At 46.4% G+C, this 23,176-nt stretch overlaps 1 protein-coding gene across 7 annotated transcripts in view; it reads left to right on the forward strand.

The window, feature by feature from the left end:
- The window catches only part of qkia (QKI, KH domain containing, RNA binding a), a 115,490-nt gene that overhangs the window by 13,576 nt on the left and 78,738 nt on the right, over window positions 1–23,176 (forward strand). For all 7 annotated transcript variants that reach the window (XM_053682804.1, XM_053682806.1, XM_053682803.1 and 4 more), the window contains exon 2: window positions 10,873–11,015. In XM_053682804.1, the coding sequence (XP_053538779.1) occupies window positions 10,873–11,015 (143 nt within the window). The remainder of the gene's footprint in view (window positions 1–10,872; window positions 11,016–23,176) is intronic.

Consider the following 23,176-nt stretch of genomic DNA (forward strand, 5'->3'; position numbering starts at 1 on the left):
ATATTAAAACACACCTATTATGGATTTGAAATGCGCCTAATTTTGTTTTAAAGCTCTCGTACCATAGATTTACGTGCATCCGAGGTCAAAAAACACTTTAACGTGCTCATAATTTAAACTGCGGCGTTATCTCCCCCCCCCCAGTGTCACAAACGACTCGTTAAATGATCCGTTCTAAATGATTCATACTAAACTCCTCCTTTTAGAGAGCATACTCTGCTCTGGTTGGTCAGACGTCCCAGTCTGTCGTGATTGGTCTACCACCGTCAGCGAGCAGCCGATGAAGACGAGAGGCTTTTTGTTACAGACCCATGTAGGTTAGTACAGGAAGTGAGTCTGGAATCACTAATGACTCGTTTCAGCTGTTCAGAATCGGTTCCTCCTTTTGGGAGTCGATAACTCCGTTTGTCCTGCGCTTTGATTTTTGAAACTTTGCAGACTTTTTTACGTTCACAAACAGCCACGTGTATAACACACTACATGAAAGGGAATATTTGAAAAACCATAACAGGTGCACTTTAACTATTAATACATATTAAAGTAAATAAAAGATATACATCCAAATTGAACTGAAAAGTAACGCTCCAAATAACAAATACAACCCGAGACATCCAAAATAAAATAAAAAAAGCACTTCAAATAACACGACAAAATTGGTCAGTGATGGTTTTTATTTCACATCTAGAGGCCGCTCTCGTTCTGTATAATGACAGCGGGCCCTTCTCAGCCGCTCCCGCGTCCGATGCTACCATCAGTGCAGATTTTTGCCGATGACCGATAGTTCCAGCAGCCAGTTATCGTGTCGATCAACCGGTAGAAACGATCGGTCGGTCGAGCTGTACGCAGAACTGCTGCTCCCTGGATGTTTTTTGTTTCCCGCTCTACTCTGTGTGAACTGTAGGGGCTGTTGTGTTGCGTATTTTTTGAAATATGTAAAGCAGCAACAACTAAAATCATCGATCGTGTTTTCCCCGTTTTCTGTTATGTTTTGATATCATTGCTATAATTTGAGAGAAGACGTCGAACAAACCAAAATAAATTGCCAAAATTGTCATTTCTACCTGGGACGTCTTGCCACAGAATTGTGGAAGAAACGCCTGATTGTAGAACGCTGGACGTCTGTCAGGCAGAGTGCTTTTCCCTAATCACGTTAATGTCCACGTTAAGGTCAGTATTTATATAATAGTTAATTGTACGTTTAATTACCTAAGTTCAGGCGATAGACGACGTTTTGTTACACAATCCCCTGAAGCACCTGTTTCTCAGCACCTGTTTGATTAGTTTTGTGAAGCACATTTAACACCGAGCTCTGTGGATGGCATTCGAGTGGGCGTGGCTACACCAGGAGGAAGTCTGATTGGTTATCTACGTATTGCACATTGAGTAACCCGTTCCTTCCTGTCTGCTCTGGCAGTGGGGGGGGTCTTTAGTATCCGTGTGACCTGCTGTTACTCTCGCGTTACTCTTCTCTCCCGGAGTCGGTGGTGAATAGGATAAAAGTTGTAGCTGTCAGACCTGTGAGTGACCCGCACGCCGTCACGAGGCTTTTACCGGAAAGACCTGAATACACACACGGAGACTTCCTCTCATTCTCTGCCATCATCCAGCTGAACACGCAGTCATTTCCTGTTGTTGTAGGCCGTGTGTGTGGGGGGGTGGGGCGGGGGTCGGGAGTGTTTTTCGGGAGAATCTTTCCGTGTTAATCGTGACGCATGCTTAGCATTCCCAGAATTCATTTGGAGTGCATCTGCTCGGACGAGTCAGCGTGTGGAGTGACGAGCCGGCGAGGCATACCTTCGGCTCACAGGCTAGAAGCTGCTTTTGTAAACGTAGCTCTGGAGGAGGTTTCCGTCGGAGACGGAGGACGAATGCTGGGGTGTGCAACATGACCGTGGAGCTGAATGTGTATACACGGACCGGGCGTTACGACAAATATCATATCGCGATATGAAACACGATGCGTATCACGATATCGTTTAGCTAACAAACTGTCCACAAAACAGTATTAAAATAAACAAACCAATGAAGTTCAACTGACTTTGACACTTTTCCCTAACCCTGTCTACGGAGAACGTTAGGTCAAATTAACTGCATCCATTCAGTACTATTTAATTTGTAATTATTAAAAACATTTTTAAAACATCCTACACGGTCGTGATATCGTTGGTATGGAGTAATCATTTATCACTATATCGATATATCGCCCAGCCCTAGCGTATACTGCGCTGTAGTGAGAGCTGCCGATTCATTTTTCTGAAATCTGGAGGGGTCACGTTGAACAGCGTGACCCGCGGGATCAGTAGCTCAGGCGTCGCTAGTGAAAGTGATTAATTCTGACCGTACAGGATTTCATTTCTGATTGTTGCGCTCAGAAATGTTTGATTTTGCTGCGTGTTTGATCAGAATTTGTGCTGCGATGTGTGGAGTGTTTTTACGCTTTTTTGAGGAACACTGCTCGAATCGGCGAAACCACAGTTGCAGGAAATTGTTCTGTGCTCTTTCGCAGTGATGTTTTAGCAGTACTCACGTTCGACACACGTTAATCGACGAGGGCTTTGTCTGAATGTGTTGTGATGTCACGTGATGCACCCTGACGAAAATCTGTGTCAGTTTCGGAACGCTGCACGCTCCTCTGGATGTTGTAGCGTTTGCTAGGTTTTGCGTTAGTTTTGTGTGAGATGTTGGACGGACCGGGAACATGGACGGTCTTTACCGTGTTTACTGACTGCTTCAAAGCGCTAAAACTGGAGACTCCTTCTTCCAGAGCTCTCAAATGAATATCTCTGTGGTGTCTCTCCTGGCAATGCAATGCTCTGGCTAGCGCCTTTAGTTTTTTTTTTTCCTCGATGTAGTTCTGACTCTGAAAAGATTGTGTTTCAGCCCGTCCAGTGGCGTCTCCAGTGGCGTCTTCACATTTAAACACGCAGCTCAAGAAAATCAGTCTGATTTATTTTCTTCTTTTGTTGACACACTGTTGGTGTGAAATCTGCTGGTTTCCACTGGCCCCACGCTCTGCAGTGTAATGGGGACCCGCGTTTAAGGTGGTGTGTGTCCTCCTCCTGTACACACATCCTCCCTCCTAACGGGTGTGTCCTGCCCCTCGTCTCCTCACGGCTGCTCCTCTCCATAAAGCAGTTCCATGTCGGTGTGTAATGAGGCGACCCGGCCGTTTTCAGCCTCCTGCAGTGGTACTGTGGACACACACACACACACACACACACACACACACACACACAGAGCTCGGTGTAGTCTGGGTGTTAAACGACAGCGTGTGATATTTTTGGGTTGTTTATGGTGATGGGATGTATCTCACACTGACGTGTCGTCACCTGCAGTGCTCCTCTGGAATGTCGGGCGGTTAGCGGTTAGCGTTTCTGGAAGGAGACTCCAGCTCATTTCCACCCTGCCATCTGATTGGTTTAAATGCTTTCTCTCTCTCTCTTTTCTTTTTTTCTTTTCTTTTTTTTTTTACATTTAAATTTTCAAATTTTTACCCTTTGCTTTCTCTTTTTTCTTTCATGTTTTTCTCTCTTTTTCTTCCTCTCTTTCTGTCTCAGTCCCTGCCTGTCTGTCTCTTTTCTTTCTTTCTTTCTTTCTTTATTTCTCAATCCTGTTGTCTTTGTCTTTCTGAGAATCTGTCTCTCTTATTCCATTCTCTCTTCCTCTATCTTTTTCTCCCGTTTCTGTCCCTGTCTGTCTGTTGCTCTCTTCCTCTCTCCGTTTCTTTCTCTCACTCCCTCTTTCCCTTTCTTTCGGTCTATTACTTTACTTCCTGGTCCCCCCCCCGGAGGTGGGAGAGTGATATAAAGCCTACGGGAGAGTGATTTCACACGGACCGTTTAGCCTTTCCTGGTATTACAGTGTCAGGAATTTTTTCTCTGAAGTATTTCTCGTCTCTGCAGCCGAGAGCTGAGGCGTTGTGTCCAGAACAGAACCGAACAGAACTCGCAGAGAATTTACTGAACTTGTGGAGAAGTGAGACAGAAGGACGACAAAATGGGCTGCAGCTGTGGAGACTCGATAAGCGCGAGGAAGCGCCGCATCCCGTTTCTTAAAGCAATAGGGGGAAAGAAAGTGTTTCTTTCAAAACTGTGTGTGTGTGTGTGTGTGTGTGTGTGCGAGCCTGAGAATGGAGAGCATAGTGACGTTTATCTGGAATCATCCTGCTTCATCAGCTTCCTGGTGGAAAAGCATCACATCAGTACAGCCTCACAACCCCCCCCTCTCTGTCTCTCTCTCTGTCTCTGTCTCTCTCTCTGTCTCTCTCTCTGTCTCTCTCTCTGTCTCTCTCTCTCTCTCTGTCTCTGTCTCTCTCTCTGTCTCTCTCTCTCTCTTTCTCTCTCTGTCTCTCTCTCTCTGTCTCTCTCTCTCTCTGTCTCTCTCTCTCTGTCTCTCTCTCTGTCTCTCTCTCTGTCTCTCTCTCTCTCTCTCTGTCTGTCTCTTTCTCTCTCTGTCTCTCTCTCTCTCTGTCTCTCTCTCTCTGTCTCTCTCTCTGTCTCTGTCTCTCTCTCTCTCGCTCTCTTTTAAATTTTTGCAGTTGTCTGTTGACTTGGACACAGGATCTGCACACTTTATTTATTTATTTATTTATTTATTTATTTATTTATTTATGCCTCGTCCTGAGTGTGTTGGATGTTGTGTTTTGGGTGGTGTTTAATCGGCTCCTGGATCAATCCTGCTTATCTGTCTAGCGCTGTCCTGTTAATCCTCACTAATCGCCCGCAGGCGTGTAAGAGTGTTGGCTTGACAGATAATCATACCTGCTAGATATGCGGCTAAAGGTACGGGCGAGGAGTCGAGCACAGGAGCAGCTATGTTTAGCCTTCACCTGTATAGCCGTAGTCGTCCGTTTTGGGGATACACGAGTGAACACATCACCACATCAGAGTCTCCTTTATGTCACTGTATGTGTACGGAAGATTAAATGCCATAGTTTCCTTCCTTAGGAAGAACGTTGTGTGGGGAAACGTCTCACTAGCAGCGCAGTGTGCAGCTCCTCAGCTCCTCAGCTAAAAGAAGGTAGTAGTTTGGTGTAGTTCTGGTCAGCGGAGGTGTGTGTGGCTGTGCATGTGATCTGATGTACATTGCATATGATAAAGTTGGGAACTTGTTAGGAGGGAGCGGAGCTGGCAGTGTGACGTGCCAGCAGGTTGTAGTGGAGGTGTAGTCTGTAGCGGAGGTCGTGGGTGTAATGGCGGTTGAGGACGCGTCTCGTGTTCTCCTGCTCTGTTCTCCTCTCCTGTTCGGCTGCTCTGAACATCACCGTCCCGTCAGGTCTGCAGTCTCGGGTGTCGGGTTATAAAGGAAGATTTCGGCTGAGGAACGTGCTGACTGAAAGCCTTTACCAAACAACACGATACACACTGTGGTCTACATCAACAACACTGGTGTATCGAGTGTGTGTGTGTTTACAGTGCAGTCTCCTGACCAGGATCCTCCGCTCTGACAAGAACCCGGGTGTGTGGTGCTGTTTTTAAGGGAATGATACAGTAGAGCAGGGGTTCCCAAATGGCATTAACATTTGACCGAGGCCGCCCTTTTGCAAGATGTCTTTAAAACATTAAAAGTACAGACGTCTGAATATATCCCCCTTTTTTATTAATAATTACATCTTTATATTACAGTACATTAGGAATTGATTGTGTGTGGTTGTGTGAGTGAGAATTTATTTTTCACACCAAATTGTTGAGGCCCCCCGGGCCCCCCTGGCAGCCCCCACTTTGAAAACCACTGCAGTAGAGTGTTCTGCATTTGTGTGCGAGTGCTTTTCTCTCCTCCCTCAGCGTGTCACAGCTGCGTGCTGTCAGGATCACTCCAAACCCAGGTGATGGGAAGTAGTTCTGTGTCCATGAGCGAGAATCTGATCTACAGTCACTCACAGCAACAAGTAATCAGACAGTCCATCCGTACTGCTTTCTCACTCGCGCACACACACTCGCGCGCACGTTCACGGACTATATCTGAGCACTTCGTATATGATGTTTATTTTATTCACGTAGTCAGAGAACGCTGATGATGAACAACAGCAACACTTTGAATATCAGACATGGATCATGACCAAAATAAAAAGAACATTTGCTCACATATTCATGAGTATGCAAATAAGGAACCGCCCCCAGCTGTAAATGCGCATGAAGAAATGATGGAACGTGGTCTTAATTTACATAACTGAACCTGATAGGCTCGTATTGTATGATGCAATAAATACACAGGGTTTTAGCTCCTCCCATTTTCTTTACAGCGTTTAGAGAAAGACGTAAAGACCGATTCAGCCTGAATCGCAGGTTTTTAAACGTTTCATCATATAGATGAAATATGAATATCGTCGCTGTTATGAGAGCGAAGATAACATGCAGCAGGTCTGAAACGTGTGCGTGTGTGTGTGTGTGTGTGTGTGTGTGTGTGTGTGTGTGTGTGTATTTAAAGCACACTGAACCCACATTAGGAATGGCTGTGGTTGGCAGGACAGTTTTAGCTCTGCAACACTAACATTTTCCAACAGCAACGACAGCCACGGACGTGTAGAGCTGCGCTTCTAAAAGCGGGTCCAGGGACTCCTGGGTGTCTGTAAACGAGCCGGGGGGGGGGGGTCCGTAATTAATTTAAAAAAAAAAAAATACATTTAAGATAGTTATGGACATCGCAACCCATCCTAGTGATTATGTTTCTAGCGGACTTCCTGTATCCTGTTTGACCGTCACATGAATCGAATGGGTTCAGTCCGGACCTCAGGAACTTTATTAAAAGTTTTAACGTGGACCCAATGTGTTCTGTTGTCGGACCTCAAACCCGTCATAAACTCTTTCTTCTAAAGAAAGGTAAACCGGTTGGGATGGGTGTAGTACAAATAAACGTCATGAAATCAACCCTGTTGCCTTCCTTTCTGCCCCTTGCGCTAAAGTCCTGTATCTCTCTGGCGTATTGTAATGGACTGTGATGGTTTCAACTCCTCTAGGACTATATGTATTTTATTCAGTTGATTTCATATGAAAATATTTTTTTTAATGAAGTGAGACCAGATTTTTTAGACAACGCCCCCGATCCCCCCATTTTCTCCCCACTAGCTCACTCTTAGCTACCTGAAAGCTAACACGCACTTCATCTGAGACGTGTAAAGCCAACCTCAGGACTGTTGATACTGCCTCGCAGCGCAGCGCGACCCTCGCCGAGGAAAGTCCCGCAGTCGGCCCTCTTCCTCGTACACGGACTCGCAGACATGCAGATGTTCCGGCGTCGCTGTGAGTGATGAGAAGACGGTAATGCCACAGAGCACAGTCGAGTTGAGCTCTCTCGTCTCCTGGCAACAGAGAGCCGTGGCATCGACAGGATTTGACCTGCGTCTCCTGCCGCGGTTATCTGCCGATCATCGCGCTGTCGCACGTCTAATTCTGACCCAAATCAAGGAGAGCTTCCTGGTGGGTTTGAGCGAGAACACGGTGTAGTGCGACACTATCCTGAGCAGAAGAGCTGCAGAACTTCCGTGATGTACAGCAGCAATGGAAATGTAGTCGAAAGCTCATTACTTCCCACCATGACAAACAGATGAGTGATCTTGGTACGTTACAGCTTCCTGTTTCACGTTACAGCTTCCTGTTTCCGTGTTGCACGCCGTGCATCTTCTCCGTGTTGAAAAGGTTTATAATCGTACCGCTGTTACAGACACGGCTGCAGTGCTGACGTGGCGCTCTGATGGAAGAGATCGCCGGTTATATGGATAGCAGATATTTTTCCAGGAGTCGTGTGTGTGTGTGTGTGTGTGTGTGTGTGTGTGTGTGTGTGTGTGTGTGTGTGTGTGTGTGTGTGTGTGTGTGTGTGTGTGTGTGTGTGTGTGTGTGTGTGTGTGTAAATCCGATCACATTATTAGTTCCCCCTGTTTTTGGAAGAGGAGCTGCAGCGATGTTGAGTGTATCTGAGGTGAAGGAGTGTGACACCGGTCTTACCAGTTTTTCATATTTGTGAGTGTTTATATGTAATGATCTCTCACCTGAGGTGACGACGGTTACAGCTTGTAGCGTTGACAGCTTCTCCACGCTTTTCTGCTTTTTCTTCCTTTTTAAATGAAATGTGGAAAGCACGAGGCGTTTACGTCCAGCTGCAATTATTCTCACTCTGAGACGACCCTGAGCGGTGAATTTCCACGACTCGACCTGGAAGCCAACTGAAAACAAGATGGTGGACCGGCCTGTTGGTCAGTTTATAAAATGAAGTAGCTGCGTATCAAGTTGAAGCGACGTGACACAAATAAAGAGAAAACCAGGACGGTTCTCGAAGGCGTTTCTCCGATACTCGATGTATAGCGTTGCTAAGAAACTCTGAGGCGTGTCGCATTAAAGACTGTTATAAATAATCATCTGTTCGTTGCTGATGAAAATAAATCCTTTTGCATGTTCTCATGCTTCGCGGGTTTCCTCAGGGTACTCCGGTTTCCTCCCCCAGTCTACAGACGTGCACTGTAGACAGATTGTTTCCAAATTGTGAATATTAGTTTCATTTATTTGTTTCATTTTGTTTGGTTTCTTATTTTTGTTTGTTTTTCTTATTTTCAGAGTTTTTTTTGTGTGTGTAGACAAACGTCTTGCTTTAGTCTACAGTTTGTATTTATTTGTTTGTTTGATTTTGTTAAGTTTTGGTTGGTTTCATTTAAATGTATTTTATTTATTAATTTATTATTATTTAACTTTGAATCCGAGTATAAAGAGTGAGACCGTCTGGTTTCGGTAATCGGGGTAATTGTGTTTTTCTTCGTGATCATCTGCGTCAGATAAAACGGAACCCTCCCAGCTACAGAAACACTGTTCACCTCCCGCGTGTGATTGAGTCTCTCGAGTCTCATCATCAGTGGGAATAAAACAACTTTCCCAGAATCGAGGATTCGTACGGACACTCTTGAGCATTCCCGCTCCTTCTTTGCGTTTTCTTTTTCTAATTTTTCTTTTTCACATCCTACTGGTTTGCCGCACAGATGTTGTCCAGATGTGGCGTAGCAAATCAAAGCTCTGTTTAGAATACCGCTGTGTATTTTCAGCTTCTCGTTGTTGGTCTTCAGGTGTTTCCTTTGTTTTCCACCAGACTTTGTGTAATACTGTTTACTTTTTTCGTGTGTGTGTGTGGTTAGTGGGTAGGTTTTGTGGTTTCCCTGTGTGTGTGTGTGTGTGTGTGTGTGTGTGTGTGTGTGTGTGTGAGAGAGAGAGACATGATTTCAGATCTTTGTGGGGACAGGCACCTTTCTCCTCTTTCAGGGGAGTTTATTTTGGAAGAGAAGGTTTTTGAAGTTAATCTGAGGCACTGAAGACGTTTTCCAGATAAAGTGTGTAACTGTAAGTTCTATATCTGAAATATTTAAACAGGAGACAGGAAGTGTGTGTGTGTGTGTGTGTGTGGTGCTGGCGTCGTGTGATTATTAATCATCATCACGTGTTTTTCCTACACATGTCCCCAAACCAGCAGCGTGAGGAGACGCGAACAAATAAATCTGCACAGTGACACTAGTGTTTAAATAACGTTTAAAATAAATCTGCACTGAAGGATCCCTGACGAACTGTTTGTTTAATTTTGTTTATTTTATGCTCTAGTTTTAGATTGTAAAAGTCACTTTGTCTTGGGTTTGAGTTTTTATTTTAGTTATTGTTAGCTTTAGTCCATTCTAGTTTTTTTGTTTTGTTTTGTTTCTTTTAGCTTTAGTTGACCAGTTATTGAAGTTTGTTTTGTTTTTAATGAAGTTTTTGTTTGTTTGATTTTTACTCTTGCTTTAACCGGCCCGAGGAGCTGATGAAAACTTTAATCCTTTTAACTGTAGAAATTGAAGGGGAACAGCAGCTTCTTGTAGTTTTGTCATCAGTCACCTCTTTTCTTGTCCGTGGACACGACGGTGGGGACGCCGGTGTGGGGACGCCGGTGTGGGGACGCCGGTGTGGGGACGCCGGTGTGGGGACGCCGGTGTGGGGACGCCGGTGGGGACGCCTGGGTGGGGACGCCTGGGTGGGGACGCCGGGGTGGGGACGCCGGGGTGGGGACGCCGGGGTGGACACGACGGTGGGGACGCCGGTGGGGACGCCGGGGTGGGGACGCCGGTGGGGACGCCGGGGTGGGGACGCCGGTGTGGACACGACGGTGGGGACGCCGGTGTGGACACGACGGTGGGGACGCCGGTGTGGACACGACGGTGGGGATGCCGGTATGGACATTTTGGGTTGAGAAGTAACGTAGAGGAGCAGATGTGCGCTCCCATAACGTGTGAAATTACTGAGACTGAGACTGTATTGGATATCGCTCCAGTACTGTGCTCATTTCCACGTGTATATGTGACGCTAACGGTCACGTGTCTGAACACTTCACTTCTGCCAGCACTGAGACCTGAGAGCCAGAATTTTCAGTGTTTTATCTGCTTTCTCTGTGGACTGTGAAGTTTGTAACGGTGTCGTTTGCCGGAGAGTGAGGTCATGAAAAATGAGCACACGTCGTGAGGTGTGTGTGTGTGTGAGAGAGAGAGAGAGAGAGAGAGAGAGAGACAGAGAGAGAGAGATGGACCTCCAGTGCTAAATCGTTGGCCTCAGCAGTGTGAGATCATTTGGCTAGCAAACATTATGAATGAGGCTTTGTGCAACAGCGTTCTGCAGCTGTGTGTGTGTGTGTGTGTGTGTGTGTGTGGTGCGGTGCCTTGGGAATATTTGGTCAGTGTCTATGAGCAGAAACAGAAGGATCTGTATTTCAGGTTGCGAGTGTGTAGGAGGGGTTGTACAGTCAGATCTGTGTTTATATCTCACAGATGGATCGGGGTGTGCTCGTGTTTGTGTGTGTTCGTCATATATATATATATATATATATATATAGTGTGTGTGTTAATCTGTGTGTTGTTTTCTTGTGTGTTTGCAGAGATAAACAGAGTGAGGAAGGACATGTACAACGACACTGTGAGCGGTTTGGTAGATAAACACCCGCTGGAGCTTCCCGAGGCTCACGGCCCCATCGTCCATCTGCAGGAGAAACTCTTCGTCCCGGTCAAAGAATACCCTGATGTGAGTGAGCCCTCTCCCTCTCTCTCTCTCTCTCACACACACACACACACACACACACACACACACACACACACACACACACACACTCTACTCCAGTGTGTTATTGTACTGCCCTTAACTACAGAGGGGCGTTTAAACAGTCAGCGTGTGTAAAAGTAAATAACTCTGTGCGGTAAGCCAGTCCACACGACAGCTGCTTCTCTCAGAGCAACAGTTAACCATGTGTGTGTGTGTGTGTGTGTGTGTGTGTGCGCGCGCCAGAAGTTGAGGTGCTGAAAACCCTCCTGCCAAAATTACTCTGTCTGGAAATATAATACAGTGTCGGAGAGATTGAGACACAGACGGGGAGAGAGACACAGACGGGGAGAGAGACACAGACGGGGAGAGAGACACAGACGGGGAGAGAGACACAGACGGGGAGAGAGACACAGACGGGGAGAGAGACACAGAGAGATGGAGTGCAGAGGAGTGTGCTCTCTCCCCCATGAAGTTGGAATCCTCAAAGCAATGTTGAGTTCAAAGCTGAGGGGAAGACGCTGAGTTTTTTGTGTGTGTGTGTGTGTGTGTGTGTGTGTGTGTGTGTGTGTGTGTGTGTGTGTGTGTGTGTGTGTGTGTGTGTGTGTTTTGGGGAAGTGGCTGTGCATCTCGTGTGGATATTTTTAGAAATGTTTTTTACACTTCCGTTTAAAAAAGCAGCAGAAACGCTTCATTAAAGTGATGCACGTCTTAAACTGTTGTCAAACGCCTTGAGAATCACATTAAGACAGGGGTGCCAAAACTTTTAGGACATTATACATTTTCTGTGACTCCTCTAGAAGTATATTTTGGGATTGCCGTAACATTTGAAGGTTTTATGTCCGTAACATACGTGCCTTAAGTTACCGCACTAGTGTGGAGTTAGAGGAAAATAACCCACGGCTCGTTGTTCTCGCGTGCGCGCGCACACACACACACACACACACACCCACACCCTGTATGTCTGGAGAATTAAATGCCACTAGATGGCGCGACAGAGCCAAAACGTGTTCAGCACACTGCTGAGCTCTGCTTGGATTTTCCGCCGTCGTCGTGATCGTCGTCATCGACCGTCTTGTCCAACATTCGAATAAAAGCCAGCAGACCAGAAGGTAACACTCTCGGTCATCAGGCGTGATGAGAGTCCTAGCGCACGTGACGCATGTGACCTTGGCGGCGTTAGGGTGTTTCTGTAAGGCTTCGTATTCGGGCCCAACGTTTGGAAAGAAAAGAAATAAGTAAGGACCGGAGTGGTCACTATCTCAGTGGGTCTGTGTGGGGGGGGGGAGGGGGAGGGGTCAGCTAAGCGTGAAATGCACTTTCTTCCTGATGGCTCTGATCTCTCTCTCTCTCTCTCTCTCTCTCTCTCTCTCTCTCTCTCTCTCTCTCTCTCACACACTCACTTACACAACCCAACCCTTCGGACATGTGCGCCTGTTTTTTGTCCTTCAACCAGGACGAAGGTTACCACATGCAGCCCCCTAAACCCGATACACTCTCTCTCTCTCTCTCTCTCTCTCTCTCTCTCTCTCTCTCTCTCTCTCTCTCTCTCTCTCACACACTCACACACACACACACACACACACACACACACACACACACACACACACACACACACAGACTTTTATAGATACTTGGCTACAGCTGGCCGTGTTCCTAAAGGTCAGCGGTATCATGTATAGCTCCACTGTCCATGCACACTAGCGTCTTGACTGTGTGTGTGTGTGAGGAAAATAATTCCGGCCCGGAATTTCGCGCACACACACAGAGACACACACACGCGCACACACACAGGGACACACACTGTTTCAGTGTAATGAAATTCTCAGTTGACCTTCAGGTTTTTTTCTCCTTCATTGGAGTGAAGTTAATAAACTAACAAAGCAGCTCATCAAAGAGCCGAGAAAAGGTCCTTCCCTCCTTCATCTTTATTTCATCTCCATCTTCTTCTCTTCCATCAGTTACTTTTTATATTTTCCCTTTCATCTTCATGCATTTCTGTTTTTATTCTGCTTCATTTTATTCTTTCTTTTTCCCTTTTCTTCATCTTTCTTTTTCATTATTTTCTGTTTCTTCATCTTATTTTTTGATTTTTTTTTCTTTCTTCTTTATTTCAATGTTTTTTGGTTTACTTTTTCTTTTCATGATCATTTTCTTGATCTTTCTTCTTCACCTTCATTATCTTCAACGGCATAGTTTGTGCTTTTCCCATTTCTTTTCTTTTTCTTCCTTTTCCTTAGCTTTCTTTTTATTTTAAAATCATTTTTGTTACTTTTTTTTCCCCTCCATCTTCTGTTCCTTGTGGATCTTTTTCTTTGTTTTCTTCATCTTTATCTTCTTTAATTTTATTTTTCTTTCCTTTTCATCAACATTTTCTACTTCCTGCTTCTTTTTCTGTCTTCATTCTTGTTTCTTCTTTTTCTTCTTCTTCCTTTTTCTTCAGCTTTGTTTTGAATTTTCTACTTCCCTTCCCTTTTTCTTCTAATTCTGCTTCTTTTTCTTTTCTTCCTTCCCTTTTTTTTTTAAGATATGTTCCTTGTTGATCTTTTTCTTCAACTTCATTTTTCTTGTACTTTTAATCTTTTTCATCTTGTCTTTCTTCATCTTTTCTTTCTTTCGTCTTCTTGATCTTTACAAAAGGACAAACTCTTCTGAGTTCTGTTTCGGTCTCAGATTTGTACGAGCACACGTGTCTAAACCCCAGGTGGTGAATTTTTAAAATAATTCCCAACGTTGTTGTTGTTGTTGTTGTTGTTGTTGTTGTTGTTGTTTTGGTTTTGGTTTTTAACCACCCAACCCCCCCTCCCCCACCTCGCTGCGGTTTCCTCTGTGTGCTGGGAATCCCATCAGGAGCCCCAGCAGGACGGGAAAAGCAGGAATCTCACTCCTTCTTCCAGACGAAATGTTTTCTTTCCATCCGCCGCTGTGAAAGGAGGAGACGAGAGACGTGTCCTCTTCCCTTAAGTCCACCGCTCCTTTTGTCTCTCGGTTCCTCCGTGCCATCTGTGTGCCACTCCGATCCTCTTCCCCCTCCCCCTCCTCGTCCGTAATGGCTAATTAGATTTCCTCTCTCCCTCGCTGCTCTGCGTCACGTCAATTTCTCTAAAATAACTCGTCTTGCCATCGTGCCCCGGCTCCGAATCCCTCACCGCCATCTCTGCACACGTGTACGAGATGCTTAATCTGATAAATCTCTTCTTCAATTAAATGCTGTCACGGCAAAAAGGAACTGAGGGTCGAGGCATCGAGATTAAGCGCAATGTCACTTCCTGTGACCGCTCACACAATGGAGTTTCTATTCGTTTGCACAGCACAAACGTCGTTCCTTTAGAATATTTAATCTGCTGTCTCGCCACCACCACCAGGGGTTGCTAAAGAGTCACTCTGCATAGCTACGTCCTACTAATCACAAATAAATCCTCGTCTGCGCTAGAAGTTAACTATATCTGCTTTATACCCTAGCAGACGTTCCACAACTTTACACGTAGCTATAAACAGATTTAAAATAAAAAGTACTTTGTTCATATAATCACATTTTTTTGTATTGATTGAAATATCAACAGTACCCCATTAAATAAAGTATTGTTCATCTAACAAAAGCAACAATGCTGATTGTTGTCGCGTATCGTAGAGACGTGTTTGAGACTCGTAACGTGATCTTTCACGTCTCTCGCCCCGGTCACGTACCGTAGTCTACAAGACCGACCCTGTGTGGAATTCCACACCCACCCGCCGGTCCTCGCATGCTCCTGATGCTGACGTGCGTTCAGAAACGGACCGCGCTTCAGGCAGAAACGTCCTTTGATCGCGCCCGAGGTTTTTGCACCTTGACGCCGCGTCTCGCTGTGTGCCGTTATGGGACGCGATCCCGGCCGGGTCCTAAATCACGCCACGTGTGAGGTGACCTCGAGCTGACCTTGCTCTTAAGGGTGCGGTTTGCAGCAGTGACACGGTTACTGCGGCGCGATCTCCTTCCTCATCACGCGCTGCATTGTTCAGTGCGTTGTTCAGTGCAGCTCCGCGCCGCGGGACACGCTTCATTCAGCTCGTGGTTTAAAGAGAGCTACGGGAATAAAATACGGGTTATGAACATGCGAGATCATGATGGAGCACCCTTGCACGTCCCACATCTTTCACATTCGCTCTGTCTTACACACGTGCGTACACACACACACACACACACACACACACACACACACACACACTTTAATTTGCAGGTTATTACTGGGGCTTTTGAAGCGAAATGACTCCAATTGAGCATCTCAAATGAGTTCTTGCTTCTTCTGAATGCCCACTGATTCATCAAATCCAGCTAAAGACACACACACACACACACACACACACACACACACACACACAGAGTCCCCAGCTTTTCATATGGCTGTTGAGACTTTCATTTTGAATGCCTGGATTGTTTGTGCAGATGTTTTCACATTTCCATCTCCGGTGCCGTTTCTGCTTTCGGAAGTGTCATTAGGAGACTTGTCATGGTTCTGCATGGAGCTTTTTTCCTCCTTTAGAGAAGAAAGGAATATTGAGTGTGAACCGAGCCAGACGTCGTGGCAGTGCGGAGTCATTGTGGTGACCCCAGGACAAAAGGACGGATTGTCCTGGAAAGAGATGAGAAGTAGAGACAGGGCTGAGGACGGGGCGAGGGATAAATAGATATGTCGAGGCGAGGGATGAGTTGGAGCTGGATGAGGGGATGGACGTAAAATCATTTTCCTCGTCTCTCTCTCTCTCTTACTCACACACACACACACACACACACACACACCCCCCTACCTACCTACCTGTCCCCATTCAGAGAAAGTAATTATTCTGTCTCCCACAGGATGCATGTCATAATCCATCAGATTGGACACGTGCGCACACACACACACACACACACACACACACACACACACCGTTACAATGCTGAGATTTTTACATAGGGAATTTCCCTATATTAAGGAGAATGGTATATAGCACACGCAGTATAAAGTAGAACATCTGCACACACATTAGGAATACTGTGGAGTTTGATATCCTAGAGCAGCTCACCAACCCGCTTCCTGGAGCTCCGCCTTCCCCAAGACTTCAGCTCCAACCGTAACGGTGCCACCTGACCATCTTATCATTGCCTTAAGAAGTTGTTGACCAACTGAAGCAGGTGTTGGGTTTTGGTTGGAGATGAAACCTGCAGGAAGGTAGGTCTCCAGGAAGAGGGGAGGAGACACCTGGTCTAGTGTTTTGGAGGAAGTTGTGAGCATTCTAGGTGGGGAGGTGCGTGATGGGGGAACAGATTTGGAGAATGCACACCATACCAGAACTATATTCATGATCTGATAAATCTGGAGCTTGTGTATGTATTGTTGTTTTTTTGTTTTGTTTTTTGTAGTTTTTGTCCCCTCTTCTTTCTCCAAAGACTTCAGCTGGATGGGTTTTTCTCTCCTCGGTGTAATTGGTGCTTGGTGGTGTTCACAACTTTAGTGCTAATGATTTATGATAATGAACTTTCCATCTGGAACCGGATCCGTCTGATGCACACAGGAAATAGTGTGTGTGTGTGTGTGTATAGAGAGATATATATATATATATATATATATATATATATATATATATATATATATATATATATATATATAAAAAAAACACGCTCCTCGTGACCCATCGCCCTGCTGCATCTGCACTAATCGATCTCGATAGTATTTGATGTGCGGCTTTATCCCGATATCAGCAGAATAAACCCCACCAGGCTCTGACTTTCATCCAGACTCCAGATGATATTTGGTGGAGCTGCACACTTGCACAGTCATCACGGACCTCTCTTAAAACCGTATAATCACATGCAGGTACGCTTCATAAATGACACGCATAATTGGCTAATGTAGTCATTTTGCTCCTGGAACACGCCGTTCTTTTATTTTCCAATTGCTGCAATTTCCAGAAACAAATTCTGCCTTTTTTTTTTTTTTTTTTTGCCTTTTTTTGTTTTTTTTGACCTTAGGTTTTCAGTCTGTTCAGTTTGATGGTTTTTAATCGGATGCATCTGAAGCCGTCAGTAGCGACTTTTCCTCGTATAAAATACCAGCTTCTGTTTACACCCGAGCTCTCGAAGATGTCCTGGGAATTGTTTCATAGTAGGTTTCATCCTCGTCAGTCTTTCTGGAGTTATGAAGGAAGCCTTAAACGCTTTGGGTATAAAACCCACGGGCGTGCCGTTATGGGGAATGAATCAGTGACGTGGTGTGACGTGGCCTGATACACAGCACAAACACACTGAAAGAATTTCATTTGTCCATTTATAGTCACATTTAACATCACGGTGCGTCCGTCTGACGAGTTCCTGTTATCGTTTATAACAGCAGCTGTAAACAGTTTTCCAGACAAACGTTGTTTTTCGTCTATAAAACAAACAAAAAAGCGGTTCGTCATGTTCCAGAGAAACCCCGACGCGCAAAAGTGTCTGTCCTGAAGACTTTCCTGTTTTGGAAAACCTGGTTCCAGCTTCAGTTCTGACTCTGGCACTGGAGACTCCTTCCAGAAGTGCTAAATGACCATCTCGAAGAACACTTTACCAAATCAACACACACACACACTTAATACACGTCTACAGGAACAACACACACACACACTGCTGCAAGTCCGTGTGCAAGTTGTTCCTGTAGACGTGTATTAAACCTTGCGGTCGGACCTACTGTTCTAGAAAACACAGCAGCACCTTCTGACCAATCAGAGCGGAGAATTTTACCAGCGCTGTGCCGTGAACAGATTCCCGAGACAGGACTGTTGTTCATGCTGACAGTCTGCCGTTGAAGACTCCTCCTCTATCCGTACTGGAAAAAGAACGAATGATTTATTTCTCTCAAAGTAACACCTTTTTATTCCCCCTCTTTTCCTTCTTTATTCTCCCGTCTACGTCTGTCCGAGTTACGCCACTATATTACTTAGCACGCGGTCATTAGTAATTAGCTTGACCAGTCGATAGCGTGTCACCTCTCCACCTCTCCCTCACTCCTTTTGCACACTCGTTCACATGTTCTTTCATTCTCTCTCTCTCTCTCTCTCTCTCTCTCTCACTCACTCACACACACACACACACACACACACACACACACACACACACACACACACACAGGTTATAGTGTTGGTAGGTTTAGATGAACAGCACGCTGAATGTTTATTTATTTATTTATTTGAAATGTTAGCGTGCGGCGTGTTAATGTAGAAACTCCAGCACGCGGTAGGTAAGGGAGATTTTGTAGGAAGGCATCACGGGCGTGAGAGGTGAGAGTGATGAGGTGCGCAGGGACGTGGGTTTGAGAGGTCCCTGATTGAGATGAGGGATTCGACTACAAGGGATTTTTTTAGAGGAAAAATTGACTAGATTTTTGTGCAGTAGCAGTGAGGAGAAAAAGTCCTCAGTTTTAGATGAAAACTGCATAAAATGAGATTTTCTCATTTCGGTCCTCTTTCCTGTCTCTTCTGCATCACTGTGGTGTGTATACACACACACACACACACACACACACACACACACACACACACACACACACACACACACACTCTCTCTAACACCCTGCCTCTCCCTGGTTACACTAAGCTGATAACATGTCATAAACAAAAACCCATTTAGTTGTGACTCTAAGCCCTCTCTGTCTGAAGAGTTTGTGTGTGTGTGTGTGTGTGTGTGTGTGTGTGTGCGCTTCATCTTTTATTTTTAGGAGCGTAACAAACGTCCCACCCCCACAACCCCCCCCCCCCAAAGTCCACTTGATAATCCTCCTTGCTGTTTTGTAAGACCAGTAGAGAATGGGTGAAGAGCACCGACGCCGCTGGTTGCCAGCTGCTCTGGGTTTGTTTGTAATGTGATCTGCTGTTGGAGTAGAAAACAGGTCACTGGTGACCTACCGACCCGCCCACGTTTCACTTCCTAAAGATGAGTTATGTAGCATTCCCAGTTTTAATGATACCCAATACTTGATTTGGTTTTGGTATGTGCGATAAGTCTGTCTGCTGAAGATGGTCACGGTGACGAGCTTCTCAAATCAGATTACCTGAAGTTTGGAAGATTAATTTGTGAAAAAGATATGTAAGAATAATCTAGAGCTCTACAAATCGTTTCCCCGTGGACTTGTAATAACTCCGGTGTGCTGCCCAGTCCTGTGTTTAGGTTGCCTGGAAATCTAATGGACTAGGCTGAAAAACTGTAGATAATGTGAAGGTCCAGGTGGTGGAGTGGAACCTAATCCAGATCTCTCTGCCTGTGCAGATTGGATCCAAAACTCCAGGGAGTAGAGTTGGATCCAGATCTTCCTACCTTTTGTGGAGTCTAATCGAATGTCCAGGGGGTGTAGCTGGATTTGATCCGGATCCTCTTACCTGGGTGGAGTAGAATCAGAAGACCGGAGAGTTCTGAGCTGATTCTGAGCTGATCGAACCAAAAGTCCAGGGTGTGTAGTCAGACGTGATCCATTCGTACCTGGACTGAGTATAAATGGTCCTGATGGTGAAGTCAGACCTGATCCAAATCCTCCTACCTGGGTGGAGTTGCATCAGAAGTCTAGGGGTAGACTGTTAAGTTAAGCAGGACAAGTGGGTTAGGATTGAGGATTAGGGGTTTCGGCTTATTGGAGGTCATGTAGAGATCGTTCCCCGCACACACACACACATGGCCCTGCGGTGCAGCAGGTGGCTTCTGCTGAACTAAAGTATGACTGTAGCCTGCTCGTTGAGGAGATGGTGCTGCAGATATTGGGCTTTGTGGGGTGTCTCATTAAGCAGGACAAGTACACAGGCAGAGGAACGTATTTGTCCGTGTGGTTTAGTAGCAGAAGGTTGCTGATCTTTGCTCATCAGGGAATGAGGCTGAATGTTGGACCTCCATCCCACCTGCTCGGTTCTCCAAGTTCCTACTGAGTTTCGAGCACGAGCGTGTCTGTCTGTCATTTTCCTGAGAAGCGTATTGTAGTGGAAGCAGGATTTTAAGTGTTTGTGAGGAAGAGAGCATGGACTGAGAGAGATGCGTAGCCGGTCATTGATCTCTGTCCGGTGTTTAGCCACGAGCTCTGAGCGTGCAGCTCTATCTGCTGTGCTCTTTAGCCTAGTCCTGTTGTACACCCCTGCGGCGTCACTCGGAGGCTGCCCTTCCTCACAGCGAGCCCTCAGTGGGGGAGCGCACACACTTACACACACACTACTGCTTCCGAAACCAGTCTTGTTTACTCGGGCGCACTGCTTTGGGTTAAACAGACATATTGTGACTCATGCTTTCAGAGAAATAAGTGAATGTTGTATCCTCGTGCTACAGCAGCTCCAGAGTCCTTCCTGTATCTCTGGACGAATGTGGCTCTGGATTGAGCGGGCTCTAGACTGCTTCTGGAAGGGGACAGCTCGGCGTTTCTTTGTGTGTTTATGCTGTCTGTTGACAGGAGAGTAAATTTCCCAGGTGCACGACGGTGCATGTTCACACCTTCACAGAGAGATGTTTGTGTAAACCCAGAAGTGGGTAGTCGGAACTGGGAAGTGCATCAGTTTCAAGCTGCAGAGTTGTGGGGGGAAAAGACACGGACGTCTCAATGCTGCGTTCAGTAGCACTCGTTTAAAAGGGTTTGTTTTTTTTTTGTCTTTAAAGCGCTATTTTGTTTACCGTTGATGCTGCAAGCAGCCGTGTTTGTGTGCCATCGCTTGCTGAACTCTGGGTTGAGGAGACCATCCCGACTTTCAAAGTTCAGGGTGCATGTTAGTTCTAGTCTGAGTTAGGAAATTTAGCTGAACACTAGAGCAATCGCTGCTTTCTGGACCCCTCATTCTGACCCCACCCCCTGACTGTCATGGCTGTACTGTACCCCCTGACTGTCATGGCTGTACTGTACCCCCTGACTGTCATGGCTGTACTGTACCCCCTGACTGTCATGGCTGTACTGTACCCCCTGACTGTACCCCCTGGTCTGACCCCGTACATGTCGGAGGACTCGGGTGGACGATATCGCTCGTCGTTTCAACTTGGAAAGCTTCTCGCTAGTTTCCGCACAACCTTACGATGTCCACTCTATCGTTTATGTAGCATTAGCTGCTGTTAGCATGAAGTTGCATTCATGAAGCAGGTGATAGTTTTTAGACGGAGAATTATGATGTCACTCACACACTCGTCCTTCTCATCTCTGATGAATTTTCGTGCACAAGTGTTGGCGTCCCCTTCTGGCTGTAATTACCGCCTGGTTCCAGGATTCGAAGTGAGCAATTTCCCCCAGTGCATCAGAGCCCTGCTCTCTGTCATGTCCAATCAATGTCAGCGCGCGCACACACACACACCCTGATCATTTGCACTGAAAATGATGGAGCTGGGTGGGTGGGGTGTCATTGGGATGAAAATGTGGAAATATTTAAACAGTCATTTCCATTTTGATGAAACTGAATCTGGCCAAAAGTGTCTGTGCGTCTCCCGTGTCTGTGCGTCTCCCGTGTCTGTGCGTCTCCCGTGTCTGTGCGTCTCCCGTGTCTGTGCGTCTCCCGTGTCTGTGCGTCTCCCGTGTCTGTGCGTCTCCCGTGTCTGTGCGTCTCCCGTGTCTGTGCGTCTGTAGCAGGTGACAGCAGAGACACAGAGACGGAGTCTTCGCCTCCTTCACCCTACTTCACCCTCATGCACTCTTGCACCTCCCACTGCTGATGTCATCGTCCCCACAGCCCTGTGTGTGTGTGTGTGTGTGTGTGTGTGTGTGTGTGTGTGTGTGTAACTGTGATCTGAACAGACAGCTCCTCTAGGCTCGGGACACACACTGCATTACACGACTCTGAGACCACACACACACACACACACTGTCCCATCCCGTGTCTGAGCAGTTGAAGCATAAAAATGCTGCTTATTGTACCTTTGATTCCACTGACTGCAGCGATTGTGTTGTGCTGAGAGGTGCAGAGTAGAGGAGCAGCTCGACAATGAAGTACGACTGTCTGTCTGTCTCCCTCGCTGTCTGAACATGGAGGGGGAAAAATGTGTGTGCGTGTTCATCCAACCACCCGTCATCTTCAGGACTAGTGCTGCATCCTGCGCTAGGGGCCCGTCTGTCTCTGTCCTGCGCTAGGGGCCCGTCTGTCTGTCTGTCTGTCCTGCGCTAGGGGCCCGTCTGTCTGTCTGTCCTGCGCTAGGGGCCCGTCTGTCTGTCTGTCTGTCCTGCGCTAGGGGCCCGTCTGTCTGTCTGTCTGTCCTGCGCTAGGGGCCCGTCTGTCTGTCTGTCTGTCTGTCCTGCGCTAGGGGCCCGTCTGTCTGTCTGTCTGTCTGTCCTGCGCTAGGGGCCCGTCTGTCTGTCTGTCCTGCGCTAGGGGCCCGTCTGTCTGTCTGTCCTGCGCTAGGGGCCCGTCTGTCTGTCTGTCCTGCGCTAGGGGCCCGTCTGTCTGTCTGTCCTGCGCTAGGGGCCCGTCTGTCTGTCTGTCCTGCGCTAGGGGCCCGTCTGTCTGTCTGTCTGTCCTGCGCTAGGGGCCCGTCTGTCTGGTCTTTCACCCGATCTGCCCACGCCGCTGGTTTTCCTCGTCTGTATTCCGTTTGAAGAAAAAGCGTACCCTTGTCTTGCCCGAGTCTTAGTGTTCAGGGAAATGTTAATATGAGCTGTAAAATCATAATGAGCGGACGCTCACGCTCTCACAAGAATCAAAACAAAGCGGGAGACAGATGTATTATTTGATGCGTTTCTCCAGGCCTGTGTTGCCGTGGGGTTAGTTTTAATCTTGGGGGATTAGTGTGATATTCATGCAGAGTCACTCATCAGGGAAATCTCGCGTATATGTCGTATATTTTAACGAAATGCTGTGGAACATCACTCGATAATGATTAGTGTGATATTGGAGCTTACAGAACTGGTATGTGTAAATCTAACACCTCTCATAGCGTTCTGTAGATGAGTTCCGTACAGGACTTCACTCCGCGGCGGCTTTTTAAAAAATCTACAATGCAGATTTTTTATTGCTATTAGAATCTGTGAAATGGCAACAGTGTGAAATTGTCTTGCGCGGCCTTTCACAGTGGTGTTTGTTGGTAAATGAGCGCTATTAGCTGTACTCATGTTCCACACACATGAAGGGAAGAGAGCTTTGACTGACGCAAATTTGTGAAGACGTCACATGACTCATCTCCTCCTGAATCTGAGGAAAATCTGCTGTAATTCTGA

Source organism: Ictalurus punctatus, chromosome 9 (assembly GCF_001660625.3).
Source record: "Ictalurus punctatus breed USDA103 chromosome 9, Coco_2.0, whole genome shotgun sequence".
Classification (NCBI taxonomy): domain Eukaryota; kingdom Metazoa; phylum Chordata; class Actinopteri; order Siluriformes; family Ictaluridae; genus Ictalurus; species Ictalurus punctatus.